The sequence below is a fragment of the Daucus carota genome, chromosome 8 (assembly GCF_001625215.2).
Source record: "Daucus carota subsp. sativus chromosome 8, DH1 v3.0, whole genome shotgun sequence".
Classification (NCBI taxonomy): domain Eukaryota; kingdom Viridiplantae; phylum Streptophyta; class Magnoliopsida; order Apiales; family Apiaceae; genus Daucus; species Daucus carota.
In genome coordinates, this window is record NC_030388.2 from 22,730,443 (window position 1) to 22,753,583 (window position 23,141).

Here is a 23,141-nt window from a genome sequence, read left to right on the forward strand (position 1 = left end):
TAACATTCACTATAAATCCAGAAGCCACGTATAGCTTCAAATGACTCGCTAACAATGTTTAGCAAAAACATTATCTCAAACCAAACTAACATTAGCTGCTTTATCTCAAACCAAACTAACGTTACATCAAACTAGCATCAGAGTGCAGATTACCTACATTATTAATCAACATAAAGAAAGCAGTATTCGCCAAGATGTCAAAAACAGTGAATATCCTCCGATGACATTCCACAATGCTCGGGCAAAAACTTTATTAAATCTTATTTCAACCCGACATTGCCCATACATATTACAACTCTTTCAAGAACTTATTCATGCTCAAAAATAACACAAGACAAAAGTCAACCCCCATGCATCATCACCAATTCACCATACACAGGTTACATATACAAATCGACAAACAAAAAAGAGGGAAGAAAAAAAAAAGAATAACAAAAGCAGAACATAGAACAAATTTGTAATAGACTGATGCTCCATGTTCCAGCGTTATCCAAGAAGCCCGACTATCTCAAGAAACTGATGCTGTAGAAAACTACACCCTTCAACAATTTCCAAGTCCAACCATCTTGCAATATCTGATGAAAATAGGTCAACAACCTGACACCCAAACATGGGATGGGGAACAAAAACAACCCCACATAATGTGTTTTAGCTACTTATTTGATGTAAATATGAACCCATTATCCCTGGTCCATAACAACTTATTATCTCCCCCAAAACAATTAAAAAAAAAAAATCTAACAGGTCCTCACTGGTAAAATTTATGTAAAACGAATTTTATGTATCCTAAAAAATTAATTTCCTCGCGGACAAAATTTGTAAGACTCAGAGAGTCTTGTATGATATGAGCCTACGCCGGTCAAGCTTCAATATACGACTCTTGTCACTGTTTCTTGGCTTCAGTAATCGCTGCACTTCCATTTCAGATTGAATTGAAGCTTGCAGTCTCTTTAAATGCCCATAACATTGCCTGTGATCAGACCTCGCAGTGGCCCTCAGTTTCTCAACTTTCTCTTCAATTGGACAATAATGCCTCTGATATGGAGACTGCCACTTCGCTTGCAAATAAGCAAGGGATCTCCATGGAGGGAAAGGCATCGAGTTCTGCTTGAGAGAAGACCTTGCAGCTTCAACCATGACTTGAAGGTATTGTTTCAATTTGCTCAAAGAGCCCACATAAACAACTGGAAGGGTATTCAATATCCTGTCATATGAGTCAACAGCTCTAGCTATTTCAAAGTGACTCCTAAAGTCTATATCAATGATCAGACGCTCAGAGCTTCGAGCATCATTGTGATTAACAACATCAATATACTCATGGTCCCCTGGATAAAAAAGTTAATAGAGGAATATCAGTAGCAACAAAAAATGTAATTAACTCTACAACAGTACCCGAGCTTACAAAATTATAAATTACTTAGTCAAACCCAAGAATAAACTCTACATATCCAACAAGTCACAATTAAACATGCAACATCATCTGAGTAAAATCATTTGTGCAACACCACCATATTGCTACCATTACCATATAAGATAGCATGCTTCCCTTTCATTTATTCATTCCTGAATTCATTATCTTATATTTTAACTTTCTTACATACTCTGCTAAAGCCTAGGAATCTAGCTTCTTACAAGTTTAAAGCAAAAAAATGGATTCAAGAACATACCCCCAGGAACCTTTCCACTACCCTGCCACTTAGATGAGCACACAGCAGCATCATAACCAGAAAGTCTCAGAAGCTTTACAAGGGAATATCTGATACAACTAGCATTACATGGACCTGGCTTGACAAGGTGTAGGTCTATCTCACTGATAGATTGCATCAAAGAATCCACAACAGACAACAAGTCACGTTCATACTGATCCATTGACAGCTTATAACACTGTGGAACAAGAAATCAAGACTAGAAGTCAGAAACTTTAGAGATAATCTTCAGTACAAACTTTCCTCTTCTATTTAGAAGGATAGAGATAGAGGGAGAAATTCAAAGTGCAGCCATAAATATTTAGGTTGGCAATGACAACGTAACATATTTAATTAAAACCCCAAATACAACTTATTAGACTTATTCTATCTGATGTTCATTTTCAATTACCTTAACAATTTCATCACAACATAACCACCACAAAATATTTTCAAAATGTTCATTGTTACCTTCTTCCATGTTAGATTACTTCCTTTTACACTTATATATGATTTCCACTCAATTCTAATCATGAAGGAAGGTATAATCAATGACAAATCATATATCAAGAAATTATTCCATAGACAAGACAAAGCTCGAAAAAATTTCAATATAGATCTGGTTAGTGATCACTCTACCCTGTCAGGGACTAAGTAGTCCAATAAACTTTATATGTAATTTAGAGAGAATAAGTACTATAATTTAGAAGTACATTTACATCTTCCCTGCACCCTATGGCGTATAGATTAAGCCGCTCACTCATCATATAAAATAGCAACAACAAATCAATAAAAATCATCACTAGAAAATAAAAGACAGTCAATCAAAAGACTTCAAAACACATTAAAGAATTGTGTAGACCATAAAAACAACTTAACAGCTGCCTCTGAATGAATAACGACAGTGCACACACATTTCATATGTGCACTGGAAATTTAATAACTTAAACCAGTAAATTATTCTTCTAATGTTTCAAAAAATTAATAAGAATTTCAAAAATGTAGTTTATGTGCTTACTATGAACCTTCAATATCTTAGTCCATTCTAAAAGAGGGAGTTCTTAATTACAATTTGTTGTCTTCATAAAATACCATCTCCTGTTACATTGATTACAAATGTCTCCGTACATCAAATACAGACATCTCGTAACAACGGTAAGTCACCACTTTTGGCCAATTACAATCAATTTTTTCAAATGAACGATTTGAAGACCCTGAAACCTTGCTTCGTGCCTTTCTACGGAAAGAAAAAAGACAAGCTCAATCTATGCTCAAATCAGATTACGAAAAGCCTGTCTCGAATTATTAGCATCATAAAGCCTTACATTTATGCATTACATAAAAGTGATAAATCCATATTATAAACACCTTAATACTCATCATCATAATAGAATTATTAGTATACCAATTAGGTAGTCTCTTAATTTATTACAACACACATGACACAACACATACAAAATGCACATAAACTTACGTATATTAAATTAAACTTTTATTCAATTAAAGTCAATAAAATTAGGCATTCATTTAAATCGCATTACGAATTTACAACCAATCAACCACCTAATCCACATAGACACAACATGGCCAGTTCCGCAAAATCAACACACGCAAAATTCACAAAAAAATAAACACAAAATTCACCGAAACACGAAATACGAAACCGAAAAAACCTTGATGTTATCGGCCAGGCTGGGAAGATCGGAGAAGCCGGAATCACTATCACTACTATTATGACACCGATGCGAATCACCGCTCCCGTTCTCCAAAAAATCACTAACCATCACCGCGAGATCATGCTCGCTCTCGTGACTATAACCTCCGTCACCGCCGGCCGCCATTCTGATAATCGATAATAATTCTCCCCGAGTCGCATAGACTCCACAATCCATACTCACCGCCAAACACAGCCTTACAAAAACAATTATCACAACCTAATTAACATAAAATCGATAACATATTAAAGTTTCGAAACGAAATGATTGATGAAATATTAAAATTTCATTTGTTTGGGCGCCGAGCCCTAGAAAATATCGAATTGGACGAAAAAATGCCAATTATTAGATATTAAATATATACGATTGAATTATTGAGTTTCGGTGATTTGTGTGTATAGGTGTATGTATAGGTTTGGTGGTGGAAAAACCCAACGCGGAGAGGAAGGATGAAGGGGAGGGGGAAATGGTGGGAATATAAAGGGGAGGGGGGGATGGGGGAGTGAAAAGACGAAAAGGGGCTTAGGGAGTGTCGTAATGACCAAGGAAACGTGTTGAAATGTGACAGGGGGATGGGGACGAGAAAGTGGATAAAGCTGGAGATGAACCTGGACGCTGTGAACAAACCAGGGGCTGGGCTTGGGTTTGGGCTGGATTGGGTTATTTACGGCGGTGATTTTGTTGGTTTTATTGGCATCGTGGACGGCAACTGGTTTTTTACCGTTTCAAATTTATGGAGGAGTTCACTTTACTAATTATCTTATCTCCTTGATATATTTATATTATCATTTTCATTGGTAAAATTAGTTACAAAATCAGGCGGTTTTCAATTTTTTCCAAAATAAAATAAGTTCAAATCAAGTGTTAGAACAAATACTAATTCGGTTTGGCTAGTGTGTGCCCATGGGCACATGCTAAGCGCGTAAATTTTTGTATTTGGGAGATTTTGATTGGTGTGGTTGGTGTATTTGCAGGGGGGTCCACCATTATCATGAGATAGGAGCCAATCAAAATGATTTTCCGCGCTTAGCATGTGCCCATGGGCACACCATAGAAAAACCGATACTAATTCATAAAATATATATGTGTCAATAGTCAAAAAAGATAAAGCTCAAAGTATTTTCAAAACACAATCTTCCGTGTATCATGCAAATGTTGGATTAAAAAAATAGTTTTATCAGGAGAATTTTAATCTATTAAATATATGTTTCATATATTTGGAAATTTGAATTTTTCATGTTTTTTCTTTCCAAAAATTAATTGTTTGGTCACAGTGGAATAAGCTTTTAAATTCACTTAAAAATTCTATACATTTCACTTTCCGAAAAATATATAGGATTAAAATAATTTTGGAGATAAACACAAATGTGGATATCCATTATCCGGTGGCGCAACTTTATCCTGGTCATGGATTAATATAATAATATATGAAGAACGAGTTGGGGACCAAGCCAAAACATGACGGGGTACTTGTGAGTTGTGAGCTGTAACAGGAAAATTCATATGATCATATGTTATCCGTATTCGGCTTCCTAATATGATTGTGGATCTTTCATGTGAACATCCGCAACTGGTATCCTTTTTTAGTCACCTCTTTTTCATTTCTTTATTGCTCCATAATGCCATCTCTCTCGTAATTCTCTCTCCCATCTCTCTCGTAACACTCTCTCTCCTCCCCCAATGGTTTATTCGGATTTTCGTAAGATTCTTTTGACAACTCAAAGTATAATGATTAATTATTTTAATCATAAAATAATATTTTATAAAAAAATTGAAATATAGGAATTGATTAAACTAACTAAAATGTAAATCATAAAACATTATTACAATGGTAGGCCACTTGCTTGGCCCATGGCACATTATCAAAGATACCAGTTGTACTTCCTCTCCAAAGAAATTATACTACTAGTTGTACTATTATATTCAAGTACATGAGAATAAAGTTATTACAGTACTACTATAACTCACGAGGGCCTGATTTTGACTCTTGACTTGAGATGAATGGATGGTACTTGGTACTAGTATGGTAATATATCTTGGTCAACCAGAGCTGCTAACCTTGGATTTATCCTACATGTCCTGGTCAAGGTTCAAATGTGATGACTTTGCATTTTATACATCAGTTCCATTACAATCACCGTCTTGTTCTTTCTCGACTCATAATTAATACACTGCCCTGCTCGTTAGTTTGCTTGGCTCAGTCGGCCAGATGAACAATTCAGGGGTGACAATTTTGGTAACAGGTCGTGTTCGTGTCAACAATCGAGTCGATTTCGGGTCAAATTAAAATCATTTAAAATTGAATAAAACTTGAAATTGAAGTTTTTAGAAATGAAATTCTAATTTCAGGTCATTTCGGATCAATCAGGTGATTTTCAGGTCACTTTCGGATTTTGTCTCAGTAAATCGGGTTACGGGTTCGTGTCGGTTTTGAGTCGTGTCTGATATTGCCAGTAAACCCTGTTTAAACACTCTATTTTATCTATTAGTCATTGCCTATAAGAAAAACAGGCTCAATCCCATTTTTCAGCAATATCAAGTTATTGAAGCTCACCCTTACCAACTGCACCCACAATCTTTATACAATAAACCAGCTTACGCACAATGCTATAAGCAAATTTTGAAATGAAATTGTGTGCAACATGTATGACAATATTAGTAGCCGACTGGATCAAGAAGTTAAAGGTGGATTTGCCTTGCAAGTATGTGAAACCTTCACCCACTAAAATCTTACTCTTCGGAGTGAAGCAAAAGTAAAGAATCCCCTCCCCCCTCCTTATTTTGTGCCCCAAACAAAATGAAGTTTACTTTCTGATATCATAGTGTCGCAAGTGGAGAGCAGGAGGAGAAAATTACCAACAAAAAACAGCATCTTTCTTATTAATCAATTAAAGAGTCAAATCCACATAATCTTGGCTCCTAAATCATGTCAATACCTCCAAGCCTAACACTCTTATTCAATAGTTCTACATAAACTAGTAGAAGGGCCATCAGTCATTACACTTGCATCTCAAGAGCAAGAGAAGCTTTATGAATCAAATAAAAACTTGATCCAAATCAACTTATTGTATAACAAAATTGCTATGTCATTAGAAAATGCAAGAGATCAACATTGTTACATGGTCATCATTCAAGATAAAGAAAACATGACAGATGATAAAGGGTGCTCCACTGAAATTTGAGAGTACAAAGTCACCCAAATATTCTATGGGAAACTGAATGTTCTATTAAATATTTAACAACATTACAGGACATAACGAATATATTCCCAAACCTATCCCAGTGTACTGTCCGTTGTTTCCTCGAGTCATAATCAATGGTCTTCCATCTTTTTCAATCCTTTCATATCAGTTGTCTCCACCCTGTATTAAAAGCAAGGTCATAACTTATACTCGATGCCACAAATACACTTGCAAATTTAATTACTACAAGATATTCTAGGAAAGTATGTTCGCCAAGGCATGGTGCATCTGTCCTATGCTATTTTTAATCAAGCCTTAGATTACACACAGAGCTTAGAAACAATTTATGTTATCTCTGCCCAATTAAGTTGTGTATATTACAGGTCCACTGGATTTCCAAATTTAATGGGAAGTAAAAAAATCAATAATGTGCCTAAGCCTTTAAGGGATAGGATTATATCAGAAAACATTGACAAATTCCGATATCCGCATATAAACAAAGTTGTTAGACCATGTAGTGAAGTTCCACAAAAGGACTGAAGTGAACAGAGCCCATGCTTAAAAATCGAGCTTGACGAACTACGTTACTAAATAGAAAAGAAAATGTAATAACAAAATTATACAGTAGCATAAAGCAATTATCAAACTAGATTCAAAAGCACCAACACAACTTAATACATACCAAGTCTTCAAGCAAAATAACAATTGAATCCGCAGCAATGTAACAATGTATTATGGATAATAAGTCTACCACACGGCAAATTAACATATTAAAACAAGAGAGTAAACTCATATTCGTCAAGCTTCAAATTTTCCTTATGTTTGTGATTTTTCATGAGCAACCCTCTCAGTGTTAGTAGGTTGGTGGGGGATATGTACGTACTTCCGCATCATCATTATCATCAAAAAATATCCAAAATTCAGCCTAATTTACTTTTTTTAGCTTTAGCAACTGAAAAAATATTAATCAATTAATAAAGACTGTATACTACACTTGTGTATATAATATATAGAATAATAGAATGCATTACTTTAACCAAAAAGATACACCAACTCCTACATCATAGTTTCTGGATACACTATAAGTAGCAAGACAGCTGGGTTAGCAATTAGGCATCTAAGAGCAAGTCCAACACTATGCTAAGAGGTTCCCTAAAAATATTATAAAATAATATGTCTTAGTGATTTAGCACAAGATTTAGTACATGAGCTCCAATAGTACTCCCTATATCCATTCCCTATTATTATAATAATATTAAAAAAGAGGGAAAGAGGAAAAAAGAGAGAGGGAAATGATGTGGAGGAGAGAGGGAAATGAATATTTTAATGATAAAAATAGTTTAGAAGTGGCTAGCATATTCTAAAAATAGGGAAGGGGAGGCTTGTGCTAGTGATTTAGCACATCACTAGCATAGTGTTGGAATACAATTTTATCCCATATTCTCTATTTTCGGATTTAAGACTTGATTTAGCACACCTATTGGACTTGCTCTAAGGAGATAGACCTCTAGTCAAAAGTCAACTAAGTGCAAAATTAAAAGCTGAACAATGAGGGCTTATATGGTCCATCTGTGACTAAGAATGAAGTTGCAGCTATGTAGAATATCTGAAGTCTTTAGCCACAAAAGCTATCACTGTGTCTTTTGGCAAGCAAACATCGTAAGTTAACTCTGTTTCACTTACCAATCGCATCCTTCGGCCACTGTCCAAGTGGTCAACTAGTCACCAACCACACAACCGTGCAGTTGACAAGTATAAAAGAAGCAAAATGAAATCAGGAACACACACACGCGCGCATATTCATCCAATTTCAGGTAAATTTGGTTTATAATTTGTGGAAAACGATTCAAAAGGATTAGAAGGAGTATCATCAACATAATAACTTGATAGCGTTGCTGTGCTATGGATACTCACTGTACACTCATGGATATCTAATACTATAGTCATATAGGCTTACTACTATGCAATATTTTACATAGAACACAAAAAGAAGTACACATACACGACAGGAGAAGTGATTTGAAAATATATGCACTATCAGTTCCTAGCTAGCAGCATAACATATGCACTAATTTAGTTTGTAGTTACCATTTTAACACACAAATATATAAGTAGGCAGATTGTTTTGGTTGAGCAGAGCCTGGTAAGAAAACTAGACCAACTGCTTAGTTCTATATTCAATAGTTAACTACCACTTTGCTTGAATCACATGAAGGATTTCAGGTAATTCGGGTAAATTCACGAGGTTCATTAGAATTAATAACACTTGGTCCAGTCTTGTTGCAAGGAACTTAAAGTCCTCTCAGATATACTCAAAAGGTACTAAAAGCTCAGTCACAACACAGTATTGTCACTTGGTCAAATAAAATTATTTGTTGCATTTGATTCTCCCCTAAAAAACTAAACAGATTTAAGAATATGATTGATCAAACACAAAGAGAGCGTAAAAGTACTAAAGAAATTTAAGTAATCAATTTCAACTGATAAATATTTTTATAGAGCTTATCATATTTGATCACATCTAAACTATTAGGTAAAAAAAAAAACTATCTGACCAAAAATGGCTCAAAAATATTGTGTATGTAGAGGATTCAGTAAAGTCTCCTATAAACATGGGTCCTGCTCCCCAGCATCAGCATGTGTATGCTGGGGAGCGCTTATCTGCCATACAAATTTCAGACCGTTGGATGAGATACCAACAGCCAGGATTATAACAAAATTTCACCTCATCCAGCGCTTTTTAACCGCTAGACACCTAAATCAGACAATTTGGGGAGCTGTTTTTTTCACTAAACCAGACAATTTTCTGGAAAATATTATGAAACTGCCATTAGTATGTTCAGCGCAAAAAAGCACTTAACGTCCAAAATTTGAAAAAAGAAAATACTCGGATGTCCAGTACTTTTTAATCACGGAGCATATTGAACATATTAAAAACATTAACACATCCAGTGGAAAATAACCGCTTGATGCTAGGTGTTCAGCAGTAAATTGTGCTGGACGTAGCTTAAAAATCTTATAATCCTGGAATGTGTATGGCAGATAGGAGCTCCCCAGCATACACCTGCTGGGGACCAGGAGTCCAGGACCCTATAATCATTCGCTGGAAGTCTTTATTAAAGATGTGAAATATCAGAAGACAAAGTGATAAGGTGGAATTTACTGGTCAGTAAACTATATAGTATTGGACAAATTTATTATCCAAGAAGAAGAACAAGAAGCATTTCTCTACAATGTACTTGTATGAAACACATAACAGCCCATTTGATACTTACGTAGTTCCATATAAGACAATCTTTTGAACTTTTGTTGTCTCGCATTCAGATTGGTTATCCTCGATAAAAATTGTCAAGCTGATACAATGTCCAGAGACAAAACAGTGAGATCATTTCAAAAGATAAGTAAAAAACATTGAAAGGCTAAAATGCAATTCTGAAACTTACCTGCGAACATTCTGAAACTTGACATACTTTAAAGCAACTGGTTTTCCCTATATGTGCAAGTATACAATATTTGTATGTTAGCATTTACAACATTGTCTGAAACATGCAATGGCTTTCACAAAGGATTCATCATATCACTGGAAACTCTTACCTTGTTATCTTCAGAGGATAATACTATGGTGTCATTTGGAGCATAGTCGTTAACATTACTGCAAATTACATCATTTTGGCATGGTAATAAGGTGCACGAAAATTAAACTATGACATAATTACTGCGTGCAACTACAAATCCACAAATCAGTTACCTGAATCCCATATGCTCCCTATTTGTATACAGTTTAACTGTTTTTGGACCTGGAAATTGACACAAAGTTCCAAATTTGAAGACAAATTCCAGTATGAAGGTATATGCACCCATGGTTCCAAGTTATCACAATTAATTAGTGGAGACCCTTTTACGCAGTTTCTATTATACACAAAAGGGATGCACAAACACAGTAAATCACTGCAACAATCCAGGAAGTAACTGGCAATCCCGGTGGGTTGTGACATAGGGGAAAAATGTATTGACATCTAATCAATGTGCATGATTATGAAGTTTTAGCAATTAGCATACTATCACTTATTACCATATTCACAGAGTAGGCACAATTTAAAAAAACTAAAGCTAGAATATGTAAGACTAACTAGAATAAATGCTAAAAAGCAAACAATTGTAAGAAACAAGTTCACGAAAATATATACCTTCCTCGTCAAGTCCTTGAATGGCAATTGAGTGTAGTTTGATGACTTGGGTGAAAGGTATATAAATCAAAAGTTGTTCATCTGCATCACTCTCTAAATTCAACCCATCATCTTCTCTATAACCCTAATGCACAAAAAAAAAAAAAGCAAAAGCCAGTTTAAGTCACTGATACAATTACTAAATGGCTGAAGAAAAAACTGCCAGAATATTCGATATTTTCCAATAAATATCATTTAAAATTCTTATGTAAAGGTTTCTACTTCCAAACAAGAAAATGTATAGAAGCAAGGTATTCCCAGCTTCTTGATAATTTCCACTACCACAAAGTCTGCATACAGAACGATTTTGTCTCTCACAGTTATGAACATACACTTGAACTCAAATATTTTTCTCAATACAGATTGAACCTATGGTAACAAAAGCGTGTCAAATGCTGCCTTTATTCTTTCAGTACAAATTTCACCCACATGAATCATGGACGTTAATTACGTTGCAGCAGTGAATGATGAAATTTTCCGCAACTCTGCAAAACCACTGTTTTCTAATCATTCAAATTGTGCACTATATGGAACACCGCCCCACACTTCTACTAAAAAAAGATCATTTAGTTTTCAACCCCCTAGCTTACATGAATAGCCCATTTCTAAGATCAATTCGAGTTTGCTGGAAGGCATCGCATCACCGTAAAGATGACAAGCTACTTCCTTAAGGTTTCCAATTGAGTTATTTGGTGTTTCCTTTGATGCTTGAACAATAGCAGTATATATTAATTAATTTAATAATTTTAGATCCATATTAGATTACAAGGAAAAAGGAGGTGTTTTTCTTTGTAGAAATATAGCAGATTACTTTTAAAAACTAGAGTACTAGACCATAATGATTAGCTTTTTTTTAGTTAGGAAAGTACTTAGCTTTGAAACAATAAGATCTCTGTATAAATTCTTGTAATGCTGAAAACAGTTCTACCTAAAGATGATTGACGATTATCACTTATTTGATGGAATTTTTTGAAACTACGAGGCTCGCCTCCATCAATTCCCAGCAGAGGTAGATTTTATCCCTTAAATATGTACCACAAGTTTTTATGACTTCACAAAGTTATATATCATATTCATCACTGAGTTCAAAAATACTCATATCAAGAACAAGAAAACCATTAACAAGTTGCTCTAATTTGCATTGTAAACTAGTACTATTATACTATGTTCAGCATATATATTAACTAGTATGATCGCCCCAATCCCAAAACACGAGTATTATGCAATCAAAAAACCACCAAATGTATCACACAATAAAACCCCTTGCGAGAAACATATACAACCAAATACAAGTCAATACAAGTAAAATTGGAAACAAATTTTAAAAAAAAAGGGGGGGGGGGGGGGGGGGGGCGGTATATATGAAGACCTTTTTGAGAGCATTGGCATAAGCCTGGGTTGAAGTTTGATTCAGACATTCGACTCCAGTCCAATCTATGAAGTCCACTAGATCAACCTAAGACGGCAACAGAAATCAGACATATATACATACATACACATATCGATACAGATGTAATAACGAAAAGACAGAAGAAAACATACTTGGTTTCTTTGAATTGCAGAGGCGGGTTCTCCAGACATTGTGAAACGGACCAAAGAGAAAACCCCTCTTCTGTGTGTACGAGAGTCAAACGTATGTATGTATCTTGTGTATAAAGTCCGAGGTAGTGGGCGCGGCGCGGGTGTCTCACGCAAGGAATAACTCAATTGGATTATTGTGCCTGTTTGTCGATCAATTTTTTTAAAAAATAAGTTTTTACTTTAAAAAAAATTATTTTTTAAATATAAATGTCAAGAAGTTGTTTTATATTTATTATACTTAGTAAAAAAGTAAGGACTTATTTCAGAAAAAATAGAGATTACTCACATCATATTTTATTAAAGATTAGTAAAACAAAAGTTTTATTTTGTTAAAGTAAACGTTTCAAAACAAAAGTTCTATTTTGTTAAAGATTTACTAATTTCGTGGGATATCACACATGAACTTGCGTGTTTTATGAGAATATAATTATTACTAGTATTAATCTGTCACTGGTGAGTGCATCTTCTCGATGAGGTTCATAAGAATTAAGCACATATGAGAAGTGATAAGTTGAAATTGCATTCATGAAGAATACGCAAAGGCACGCTAGTTTTTAATACAAGATGAGATATATTAACCTGCATCAACTTAATATTTAGAGTGACAACTTCAATTTTCGCTTTATCTTTTGAAAATGAACTTGGACGTACTTTCTAGAATTGGGGTTTTGCAAATATAACGTTCAAGCAATCTACAGGTGTGGGAGTGATCATTAAGAATGCAGATGGCCCGTATAGTTGTCATGGTCTTAGGAATCCTAGGGCCTCTGAATCAGAGGACCAATGAAATATAGGCAATTGTACTTGGCACTATTTAAGAATGAGAAAACGGACTGAGCTGGAGACAGAATCAACTGAGGCACTGCGTGAATGAGAGGATTGGCGATGTTTATTGATGTTTACCATTATTGATTGGTTGAGTAACTGAACCAGCGCCTTAAAGACAACTACCTAGTGCTTCATAAGAAAGTTATCGCGGCTAGTCAGAATTGCTTGGCTAAATACTTGGCTAAGAACATTGTAGAAATCCGAAAAAGTCCTCGAAGGATCTTCGGGCCATTTGATCGAGTTAGGGGTATTTGGTACCTTGATATGTTTCTAGGTTTTGTGAGGGATGGATTCATGAAGATGATTAAAAAGAACAACAGTAACAGCAAAATGAGTGGGTCATGCAAGCGGACGCGCGCAGTAGTCTCAAGCACCAATGATTCATCGGTTGGCAACGAAAACAACAATCTGATCATCATTGACTAATGTGCTAGTTCGATCACCCTGCTCGTGTATTTAAACCATGCCCCTCTCTCAGTTCAGGTAACTAATTTTAGTTATATTATGTTTTAGATTAGTATGTTCTCAGCATTAGTTCTTAACCTGCTTTGAATAGCATTTATATGTGATGATGTTGGTGCATGGAAGTTTGCCTTGGAGACCATGAGGTTCCCAGGTCTTCTTCCATTTTGATTCCAATGAAAATGTTTATCCGGAAATGAATCTGTTAGAATTTTTAAGAATTAAGTAATTTGCCTTAAACATTAGTTGGAAATGAAGGATGTTCAGTTTTGAGTTGGTAGTAAAGCTCTGTATTGATTTGCATACTAATGATATTGCACGCTCACACCCACCACTCACTCTTCTCTACTTCGATACACAGTACCTGGTATAATATTTGATCAAAAAAGTGTTTGAGGCCATAATATTTAAAATGAGCGAATGGTCTGTGTGAAGTAACCAGGTTGTTACAATTGTTGCAAAATTATTTGCAGATGTTGTGACAGAGAGTCTGTCTCACATGAGTCCATGTTGGGTTCTTTTCGTGAGTTATGATCGAGGAGTTCATTTGTCCAAAATTTGATGGTCATATCATTTTTTAAAATTGGATGGTAAGCGTGTATAATGACCCAAACTTCAAAGACATGAAGGTAATTAAGCCTAAATTTCAAAGGCGACAACCAACATTGATAAGTCCATCTTCTAATAATTTTTACTTTCTCTGTCAATTTTTTTTATATATCAATATTAAAACATTGAATTATATTTGAATATGGTTAACAGTTTATCGAAAATGCTCAATTTTATACGAAATTATAACAACACGTCGCACTACGAAGTAATAAATCAGATGTCAAAATGATTTTTTTTCCACATATAGCATATTTGATCTATAATATCATCATGTTCTAGTGTGTACTATTCTATTTTTGACTTCTCGAATATCTTTCTATTTTTGTCTTGTGAATAATACCTTTATATTTTAAATTTAATGTATATCATATCATTATCTTACTTAAATATTAAATAAATGTTGAAATTTAATTAAATCATCTAATTTTTCATTTAAACTTCATTTTTTTCACATTTTCAACACTCGTAACAAGTTACTACTTAAAATATCTTAGAACAAAACGTAGTTTAAAACTTCTGTATAGTGTTTTCAAAATATTCTTTTTAAATTCCTGTACAATCAACTTTTTCAACTAACATCATTACTTTTTGATATATGTGGTACTTTATAATTTAATTTTAAATTAACTTTTGTGTAACATAAAAGTAAATATAAAAATACCATTCATAAGTAGTCGAAAATATGAAATGCACCACGCATAAAATAAAAAATAAAAAGGTATTTAACTAAATAGATATATATTTTTTATATTATTTTCATCATTTATTTGAAATTAAATAATTAATTTAACTAAGTATGGCATATTATTCTTAATATGATAATTTTTATAGATTAAATAAATTAAAACGCTTATCTTGATGGATTTTATTATAAACGTGATTATTAATTTTTAGATTGATAAGATGAATATGTTCGTCTTGATTCTTGAGTTTTTTTGTGATTTTTTATGGACCTATATGATTTGACAGTTTGTCCAATTTGAATTATGACTAGTTATTACTCCCTCCGTCCTCCTGAGATATATACATTGGGGGACGGGGACGCGGCACGGACTTTAATGCTCCCGTAAAGTATAGTTCCATAACTTATTTTTAGAATTTTTTTTTCTGAATAAAAATTTGAATGTTATATTTTTATACAGAAAAAGAAAATTTTAAAAATAAGTTATAGAACTATATTTTATAAGAGCATTGAAGTGCGTGTCGAGCAATGAAAAAGAAACGTATACAATTAAATGGGACAGAGGGAGTATCAACGTATAGATAATGTTATACTTTCTCCGTTAATTAGTCATTATATTGGGGGTGTTTGGCATTGAGAAGCAGAGCTTCTTTTCCATGAAAAAGCAACTTCTACATTTTGATGACTGTTTGGGTAAAAAAGTAATGCCAACTTTTCTTGAGCTTTTGCAGAAGAATTGAGAAGTTAGGAAGTCTAACTTCTCTTCCCCGGCTTTCAGCTTCTTTTTTTTAACTTGTATGTAAAACAAAAACTTACCTACTTGCATGTAAAACAAAACTCACCTATCTTTTCGTTAGTAATTTATTTTTTGATATGTACTTTAAATAATGATTTTTATATTAATAATAGTTTGATATTTTTAAATAGAAAAAAAAAATTATGTTTAAAATTATCAAATCTACCATTTATTATAAGTCAAGTTATCCAAACACCTAAGTACTTAAAATTCACGGCATCCAAACACCTCTAATCCGAACCAACTTCTCACTCCTCTTCCACTTCTTTACTTTTAAGTAGAAGTCACTTCTTTTAAGCTTAGCCAAACGGCCCCATTGTCCATTAATTTTGCATTACACTTCATGCGTTGTGTTATGCCTAGGGCTGTTAACGAAACGAATTCGAAACGAATATCTTAATTTTCGTATTTGTATACGGTTTAAATACATATATTCGGATTTGTATTCGTTTATTATCCGAATAATTATTTGTTTTTTATTCGGATTCGGTTAGATTCACTAACTATTCATATTCGTTTAAGGTACTCTTTTAAAACAAAATGGAACTAAATAACTGAAGTGCTAGCTCGTGACAAAAGTAATAAACTCTTATACTACACCAATTCAAGCAAACTATAAAATACTAATTACACAGACTACAATCATCCAATTCAAAGAAACAAAATTCAATTACAACCAAAATGTAAAATTTAATATGTCTTAATTAACTCTAAGATCATGCAACAGAACTTTCACTGGCTCAACCTTTTAGTATATGGACGGGTAGGGGTGAGCAAAAATTCTCCAAACCGACCGAAACCGGCCGATCCAGTCCGCTCAAACCGAATTTAACGGTTTAATAACGGTTTGGTTTGGTTATGGTTTCAAATTATAAAAACCGAATTATTTCGGTTTGGTTTCGGTTTTTACCTCCAAACCAACCGATAAATCCGAACCGAACCGATTAACCGAATGTGTAAATTTAAATATTATAAATATACATGTACGAATAATGTATTATTAATAATAAAATTATAATCTACGAAAAAATGTAAAATCTTAAAAATATAAAAGGTATCCTAGTAAAGATTTTTTTTAAAAATATTATTTATTCTATTTTATGATATTAATTTCGATGTATGTATAATATTTCCATTCTTTTTATTTATATTTTTGTAAAAATATACGAATCACATTTTTTTTAATTTTCTTCCGTCTCTTTTTATCTATCAAGCTAATATATTCTTGTATCCTCTTTAAATATGATTAAATAGAAAATATAAATTGAATTTTTCATTCCTTATTTTCAAGTTAAAATTTAATTTTGTTGCTAACTTTGTTTTACATATAAAAAACGGTTTAAACCGAAACCAAACCGAACCGAACCGTTTTAAACAGATTGGTTTGGTCTGGATTTTAAACATAATGGTTTGGTTTTGGATTGAGATTTTGAAAAACCGATTATTTCGGTTTGGTTTGGTTTAGACCTTTCAAACCGCCCAAACCGCCCGATGCTCACCACTATGGACGGGGCTGGTTTAATTTAATATCTGGTCTCAAAATAATCTATAATCCTATTAAATAAGAAATATAATATTTTTATATAATATATATATATATATAATATTTAATTTCCGAATAATTAAGTGAATAGCGAATACGAATATTTATCTACTCGAATTTGTATTTGTTAATGAACCGAATATTTTTTAAGATTTGAATTCGTATTTGTATTTGTTAATAAACGAACACGAATAATACTAAACGAATTCGAATACCGAACATTTCATTAAATATTCGTTTCGTTAACAGCTCTAACTTATGCCCTGAATTTTACAAACGTGACTTGAAATATTAATTACAAGAATTTGGATAATGGATGGTATAAAAATAAATATTAATATATTTATTTTTGTTACATTTATTTTTCCTAACATGGCTGCACTTGATAAACAAAAAAGAATGGGCCTGAAATACAAACTGGACCACGATAATTATTTTGGACTACGGCTAGAGGATCTTCAGCCCACATGGAGTCATAAAGCAGTTGAAAGTTGTTGGATAAGTCATGGAATGGATCGTAACTCGTAACAATCTGCAGGATTACAGAAGTACAATTCAAATAAGAAAATGAGATAAGGAGGCACCAAAATTGGAGGCGGTTACATGCACGTGGGTTGGTGGAGCAAAAGTAGGAAGGCTGGAGTTGTGGAATAAACAGGATTCTCAGCAAAATAATCACGAAATAGGCGCTCATGCCCCCTGGTTATGATTTCGACGAATGAACTTGCGATGTCGCCTGTTTTCAGAATACTGTCTATAAGCCCTTTCACTTTCAACATCTGTATCATCTTTTGAAGAAAAGTATGCTAAGATTTTGCGAAACAATGATCTAACCATTTAATGATATGTGATACCACAAAGAAATTTCTACAAATATTTGAAAGAATTACAAGTTATTGATGAACTGATGAAAGAAAGGAGTATATGAGATAGGAATATATATTACCGTTATACAAATTTAAATTTTGTAAAAGAAGGATACATAAAAAAAATATTAAAAAAACAATATAGAGATGGAGATAAGGACTGGAATGTGATAACGTCTTAACAGAAAACTAAACTTTTGGGATAATTATGGGAAATTACTATATATAGTAAGTTTTTGGGGTTAAAGAAAGAGACCCCAATGAGAATGCTCTAAATAGTAGGTGTGTAAACGAAGAGAGGACAACAATTCTTACTCGAATTACAATTTCATCTTCATCTCCTGTAAACCATTCATATAGTGAATATTTTCTTTCGGCTGGGTAACCAATCCCATCCGCGGTTTTTACCCTACATCGGGGGTTTTCCGCGTCACCAAATATTTGTCTCGTTTTATTCATTTTATCGCTCAAATTAATTCACATATCATTCACCCGTATAAAATTTCGTTAAAACACGTTGATACACTTTATTCTTCATTTATTGATACTCATGAAGTTATTTGTTGGTCTTCCTTTCACTTGTGAGAATTTCATGCTTTAGAATAGTTATCATTTGACTAAATGTTCTTTCCATCCGGACCGTTTCATTCATGATTTATTTGACAATCAACTGTTATTTTAAGATCACTTCACTTGTTACGAAATCTTATCCGTTAATATATAAAATTTACTTTAAAATATTTTTATAATACTATCAACTAGTAAGTAACCTAATCAACAAATACTCTTATGAATATCACTCGCTGACTGGTTAAAAATAATTATAATTTAATGCTAATTAGTGAATTATTATCATTAAACCCAAGATTAAGATTGGCGATTTCGGGTTTGGGACTGGGTACGGGTCGGGTTAACAGGCGCAAGTCGGTTTTTTAGCCAACTCGAACCTGACCGGAATTTTAATGGGTCACAATATTCAACTTGAACCGGACCCGATCCATAATATTTATTAATAAGAATATTTTTCAAATAATAAATAATTGTCATTTTAATTCAAGTAAATTAATTTCTAATAAATCAAATAGTATTTTATTGAATTTAACTAATAGATATTAAAAAATAATATAAATATATGTATTTTATATAAATATGTAGGATTTTTAAAAAATGTATTCATTTTCGGGTTATTTCGGGTTAATTTCGGGTAACCCGATTTCAACCCGAAAATGACCCGTTTTTTCTGGTTGATTTTGGGTCAACCTGAATAATCAACCCGAATTCTACCCAAATCCGAAAAACTCCAACCTGAATTCGTATTTTATGGGTCAAATTCGTGTCGGTTACCATATTGCCACCCCTACTTAACATATATTCCCAACATAATCCATATGATATATATGATGCCCATGAACCTATAACCTCATACCTTTTTAAAAAAAAATAATTGATCACTTAGCATATACAAGTATTTGTGTTTTGAACACACAAAAAATCATAATATACTACACCACTTTATTATTATACCCTGACATTGTGACCAACCAAAAAAAAATAGAAATTCATATAAAAAATATAAATATCTAGTTGACCTATATTTCTTACCTTTGCCTCACTTTTTATTGATTTGTTTTATTTACGTACTTCATTTTTAGGATTGAAAATTTTGCATGACACTAAAGTTAACAAGAAGATGTATTATTTGAGTTTGCGATTTTAAAATTCAAGCCCGTATGAGTCATTTAAAACTAAACCACAAAATTAATTCATTTTTGTGTCAAATCGATCTAAATCTAAATAATATAATATTAAATGTTATATGTATATGTTATAGCGTTCTATTTGTAAGCCCATCCCACGGTCCAGCCCAAATATATTGGCAAAAACCCTATTTTTCTTCGATCATATCTATATATATCCGCCGCCTCATCATTTTTATGTGTTCTTATATCTTAACATCTCTATGATTGTTTTCTCAGTTTTTTTCTTTTCAAACATCTCTTCTCCAGTCTATATCAAGTGCTCATATCCATGGTGATACTACATATGCACACAAACAAAATACTTAGCGTCACAATAATTTTGATATATCGGTAAGTTACTGCTTTGACTTTTGAAACAATAATATATGAATACATACATATGCTGATATAGTAAAAAATGTGCTAGATCTATCAACAACGTTGAATACTTACTCAATTTTCATTGAAATAAAAGCAAGTTTCAGATTTGTTATTTTAAAATTGAAACGAAACAAGTTTGTGTATGATCCAATTCGCAACACGCGCACACACGCACATTGTTTGAAATTATTTTATTTTAAATTTTAGATATGTTTAGATTTTAGTAAGTTACGGTTTTAAATGAGTTTTGGGTATTTAATCTAGAATTAAATTGAATCACATTATAACCCTGTAGTTTGATAATTATTTAAATTTTAAATTTTTATTAAATCAATTTCGGTTAAGATTTTTAGTTTGCCGACAATAAAAGATTAGTTGACAACTCCAACATAACACATAACACATAAGTTTAACCATATTTGATATCATTTTTCTCCTCCAAAATATTTATTGGCATTATTTTTACTATCTCCAATTTGGTTTATGAAATTTATATGATTTATATACATGAATCTCTTGCAGTAAACAATGAAGAAAGTGCTCCACGAAAGATTAAAGTCTTCATTTGATTGGATACAATTTGCGGGTAATATTTTTTTCCTTTCATATACATTTGTATGACTTATGAGTTATTCAAAATATACGATTTAGCAACCAAATGCAATTGGATGGAACCAAGACCAGCCTTTGATGCAATTAAAATTGACTTCGATTTTTTTCAAAAAAAAAATTGTATTAGGGGGTTACAATTATATAAGAAAAATGGAAAATAGTTTTTTATTTACAAACCATATTTTTGTTAATATTTTAATAAAATCACAAAAAAAATCTAAAAATAATATTTTTGATAATTCTTCTTGTTTATTCTCTTTATAATAGTTCAGAACATTATATAAGTCATATATATAATCATATTTTAATTATTTATTAATTCATCTAAATTTTATATATTTATATCCAAAATTGATTTGTTACATTTTCATTAACAGGCATTCGACCAATAATGAACCAATTCTAGCCAGATTTAGACAATCCATGATACATAACCTTTTAGTTTTAGTTACTCCGGGACCTAAAAATGATGTCATTCACTAGAAAACCCTAGTGGACTCCAAGCAGTGCTGATGATGCAACAAGCGAGCTAGATGAGATGGAACATCTAGCACAGATTCTGAATCTATTTGAACCAACAAGACGTGAAGCTTCACGCCATGTAGCTAGAGAATTACTGAACCCCACACAATTGCTTGATATATTCATGAACAAGATAGTATAATGCTATACAGGTGAAGCTTCGCGACATATAACATTATACTTACCATGTTCATAATATATCAAGCAACTGTCTAGGGTTCAGTAAATCTCTGGCTACATAGCGTAAATTTTCACGTGTATAGGCTAATCTTGTTGGTTCAAATAGATTTGGAATCTGTGCTAGGTATTCCATCTCATCTAGCTCGCTAGTTGCACCATCAGCACAACCTGGAGTCGACAAGAGTTTTCTAGTGAATGACATCACTTTTAACTCCTCCGTAGCTGAAACTACAAGGTTCTGTATCATAGACTGTCTAAACCTGACTGGAGTTGGTTCATTATTGGCCGAGTCGAGGACAGCTCCTAAAGTAGTAATACGAGTGACTGCATCCCCTAGACACTTGGAGAAAGACAACATATATCAATTGGGAGATTGAGACTGAAGTAACATCACAATGATTTTAATTATCTTTCTTTCATCTTCTTAATTTTATTGTTGTGTTAATCTTTGAGATGTTGAACTAATTGTTATTCAAGGCCTTGATGGATTCTTGAGTTATATATATATATATAGGCTCATGATCAAATAGAAACCACTTTTAAAATAAAAACTAGAAACCAATACAAGTTAGTGATATCCTCAGTACAATTTAGTGATATTCTCTTTACGATTTAGTGATATGTGTTGCACGAATTAGTGAAAACTTACGGAAACTGCCCAGAATTTCTGAATCTGTTCTAGTTGCCGATTCAGGTGGTGGTTGCGGTGGTGGAGATAATGGAGGTGAAGGTGGAGATGGAGGTGGTGGACATGGAAGGAGCCTTTAGCTTTGTCCGGCAGATTTTTGGCAAAGATCTGGAATTTAAATCGGTATTAAGCTAGATATACGGTACTGTAGGTGAGGAAGACCGAGGTGGAGGTGAGGACGAAGGTGGAGGTGGAGGTGGAGGTGGAGGTGGGGGTGGAATGGAAGGGGCGGTGGAGGCCGGAGGGGGGTTGGATTTGGTGGTGATATAAATAATGGAGGTCGACATGGAGGTGGTGGCTATGGAGGGTCGGGCGGCATGGAGGTGGAGAGAGTAGCAGAGACTTGGCGGGGGTGGTAGGGTGAAGCTGCCGGAAGCGGGGTGGAGGGTTGGTGGGTTGGAGAAGAAGAAGGCAGAAAATGGGGTTGTTTGAGAATTTAGTGATATTCTCTTAGAAATTTAGTGATAGTTTCTAGTTTCTAGAATAAGGAGGTTTCTATTGGAGTAAAGCTCTCTCTCTCTCTATATATATATATAAGTGTGCGTTCTTCTTGATTCTTAGATTTAGTGTTCATGTAATTGATTATGTTGGTTTGTGTATAATGCTTCTGAAGGAGTAATTAACTTTGAGATTGATTCAATAATCTTGGTGATGCTTGGAAGAGACAACCTTAATTAGACCCGATCAATTTAACTTGGGATTGACATATTGTTAGTTTGTGTTCATGATAGGAATGTACTTGATCACCCCCAAATAGTCAAATTAGGATCATGTATTCATGCTGCTCATGGATTTAACACGTGAGATACAGAAGGTCCTTGTGAATATATGTGTACCTTAG

At 33.4% G+C, this 23,141-nt stretch overlaps 2 protein-coding genes and 1 long non-coding RNA gene across 3 annotated transcripts; 1 reads left to right on the plus strand and 2 right to left on the minus strand.

Moving 5' to 3' along the window:
• Positions 1–202: 202 nt before the first annotated feature.
• On the minus strand, positions 203–3,851 carry LOC108199913 (uncharacterized). Its single transcript, XM_017367936.2, has 3 exons — positions 3,359–3,851; positions 1,668–1,884; positions 203–1,325 (listed from the first exon to the last, which is right to left on the minus strand). Exons 1-3 carry the CDS (start codon positions 3,575–3,577, stop codon positions 826–828), a joined length of 936 nt encoding a protein of 311 aa, XP_017223425.2. The 5' UTR covers positions 3,578–3,851; the 3' UTR covers positions 203–825.
• Positions 3,852–6,447: 2,596 nt separating this feature from the next.
• Positions 6,448–12,522, minus strand: LOC108197107 (PITH domain-containing protein At3g04780). The gene is made up of 8 exons (XM_017364616.2): positions 12,351–12,522; positions 12,178–12,264; positions 10,770–10,893; positions 10,331–10,379; positions 10,177–10,234; positions 10,026–10,072; positions 9,858–9,935; positions 6,448–6,762 (listed from the first exon to the last, which is right to left on the minus strand). Exons 1-8 carry the CDS (start codon positions 12,387–12,389, stop codon positions 6,714–6,716), a joined length of 531 nt encoding a protein of 176 aa, XP_017220105.1. The 5' UTR covers positions 12,390–12,522; the 3' UTR covers positions 6,448–6,713.
• A 7,610-nt stretch (positions 12,523–20,132) lies between these two features.
• Positions 20,133–22,084, plus strand: LOC108198962 (uncharacterized). Its single transcript, XR_001802228.2, has 3 exons — positions 20,133–20,268; positions 20,821–20,884; positions 21,288–22,084. It is a non-coding gene; the product is annotated as an uncharacterized LOC108198962 (long non-coding RNA).
• The last annotated feature ends 1,057 nt before the right edge of the window (positions 22,085–23,141 follow it).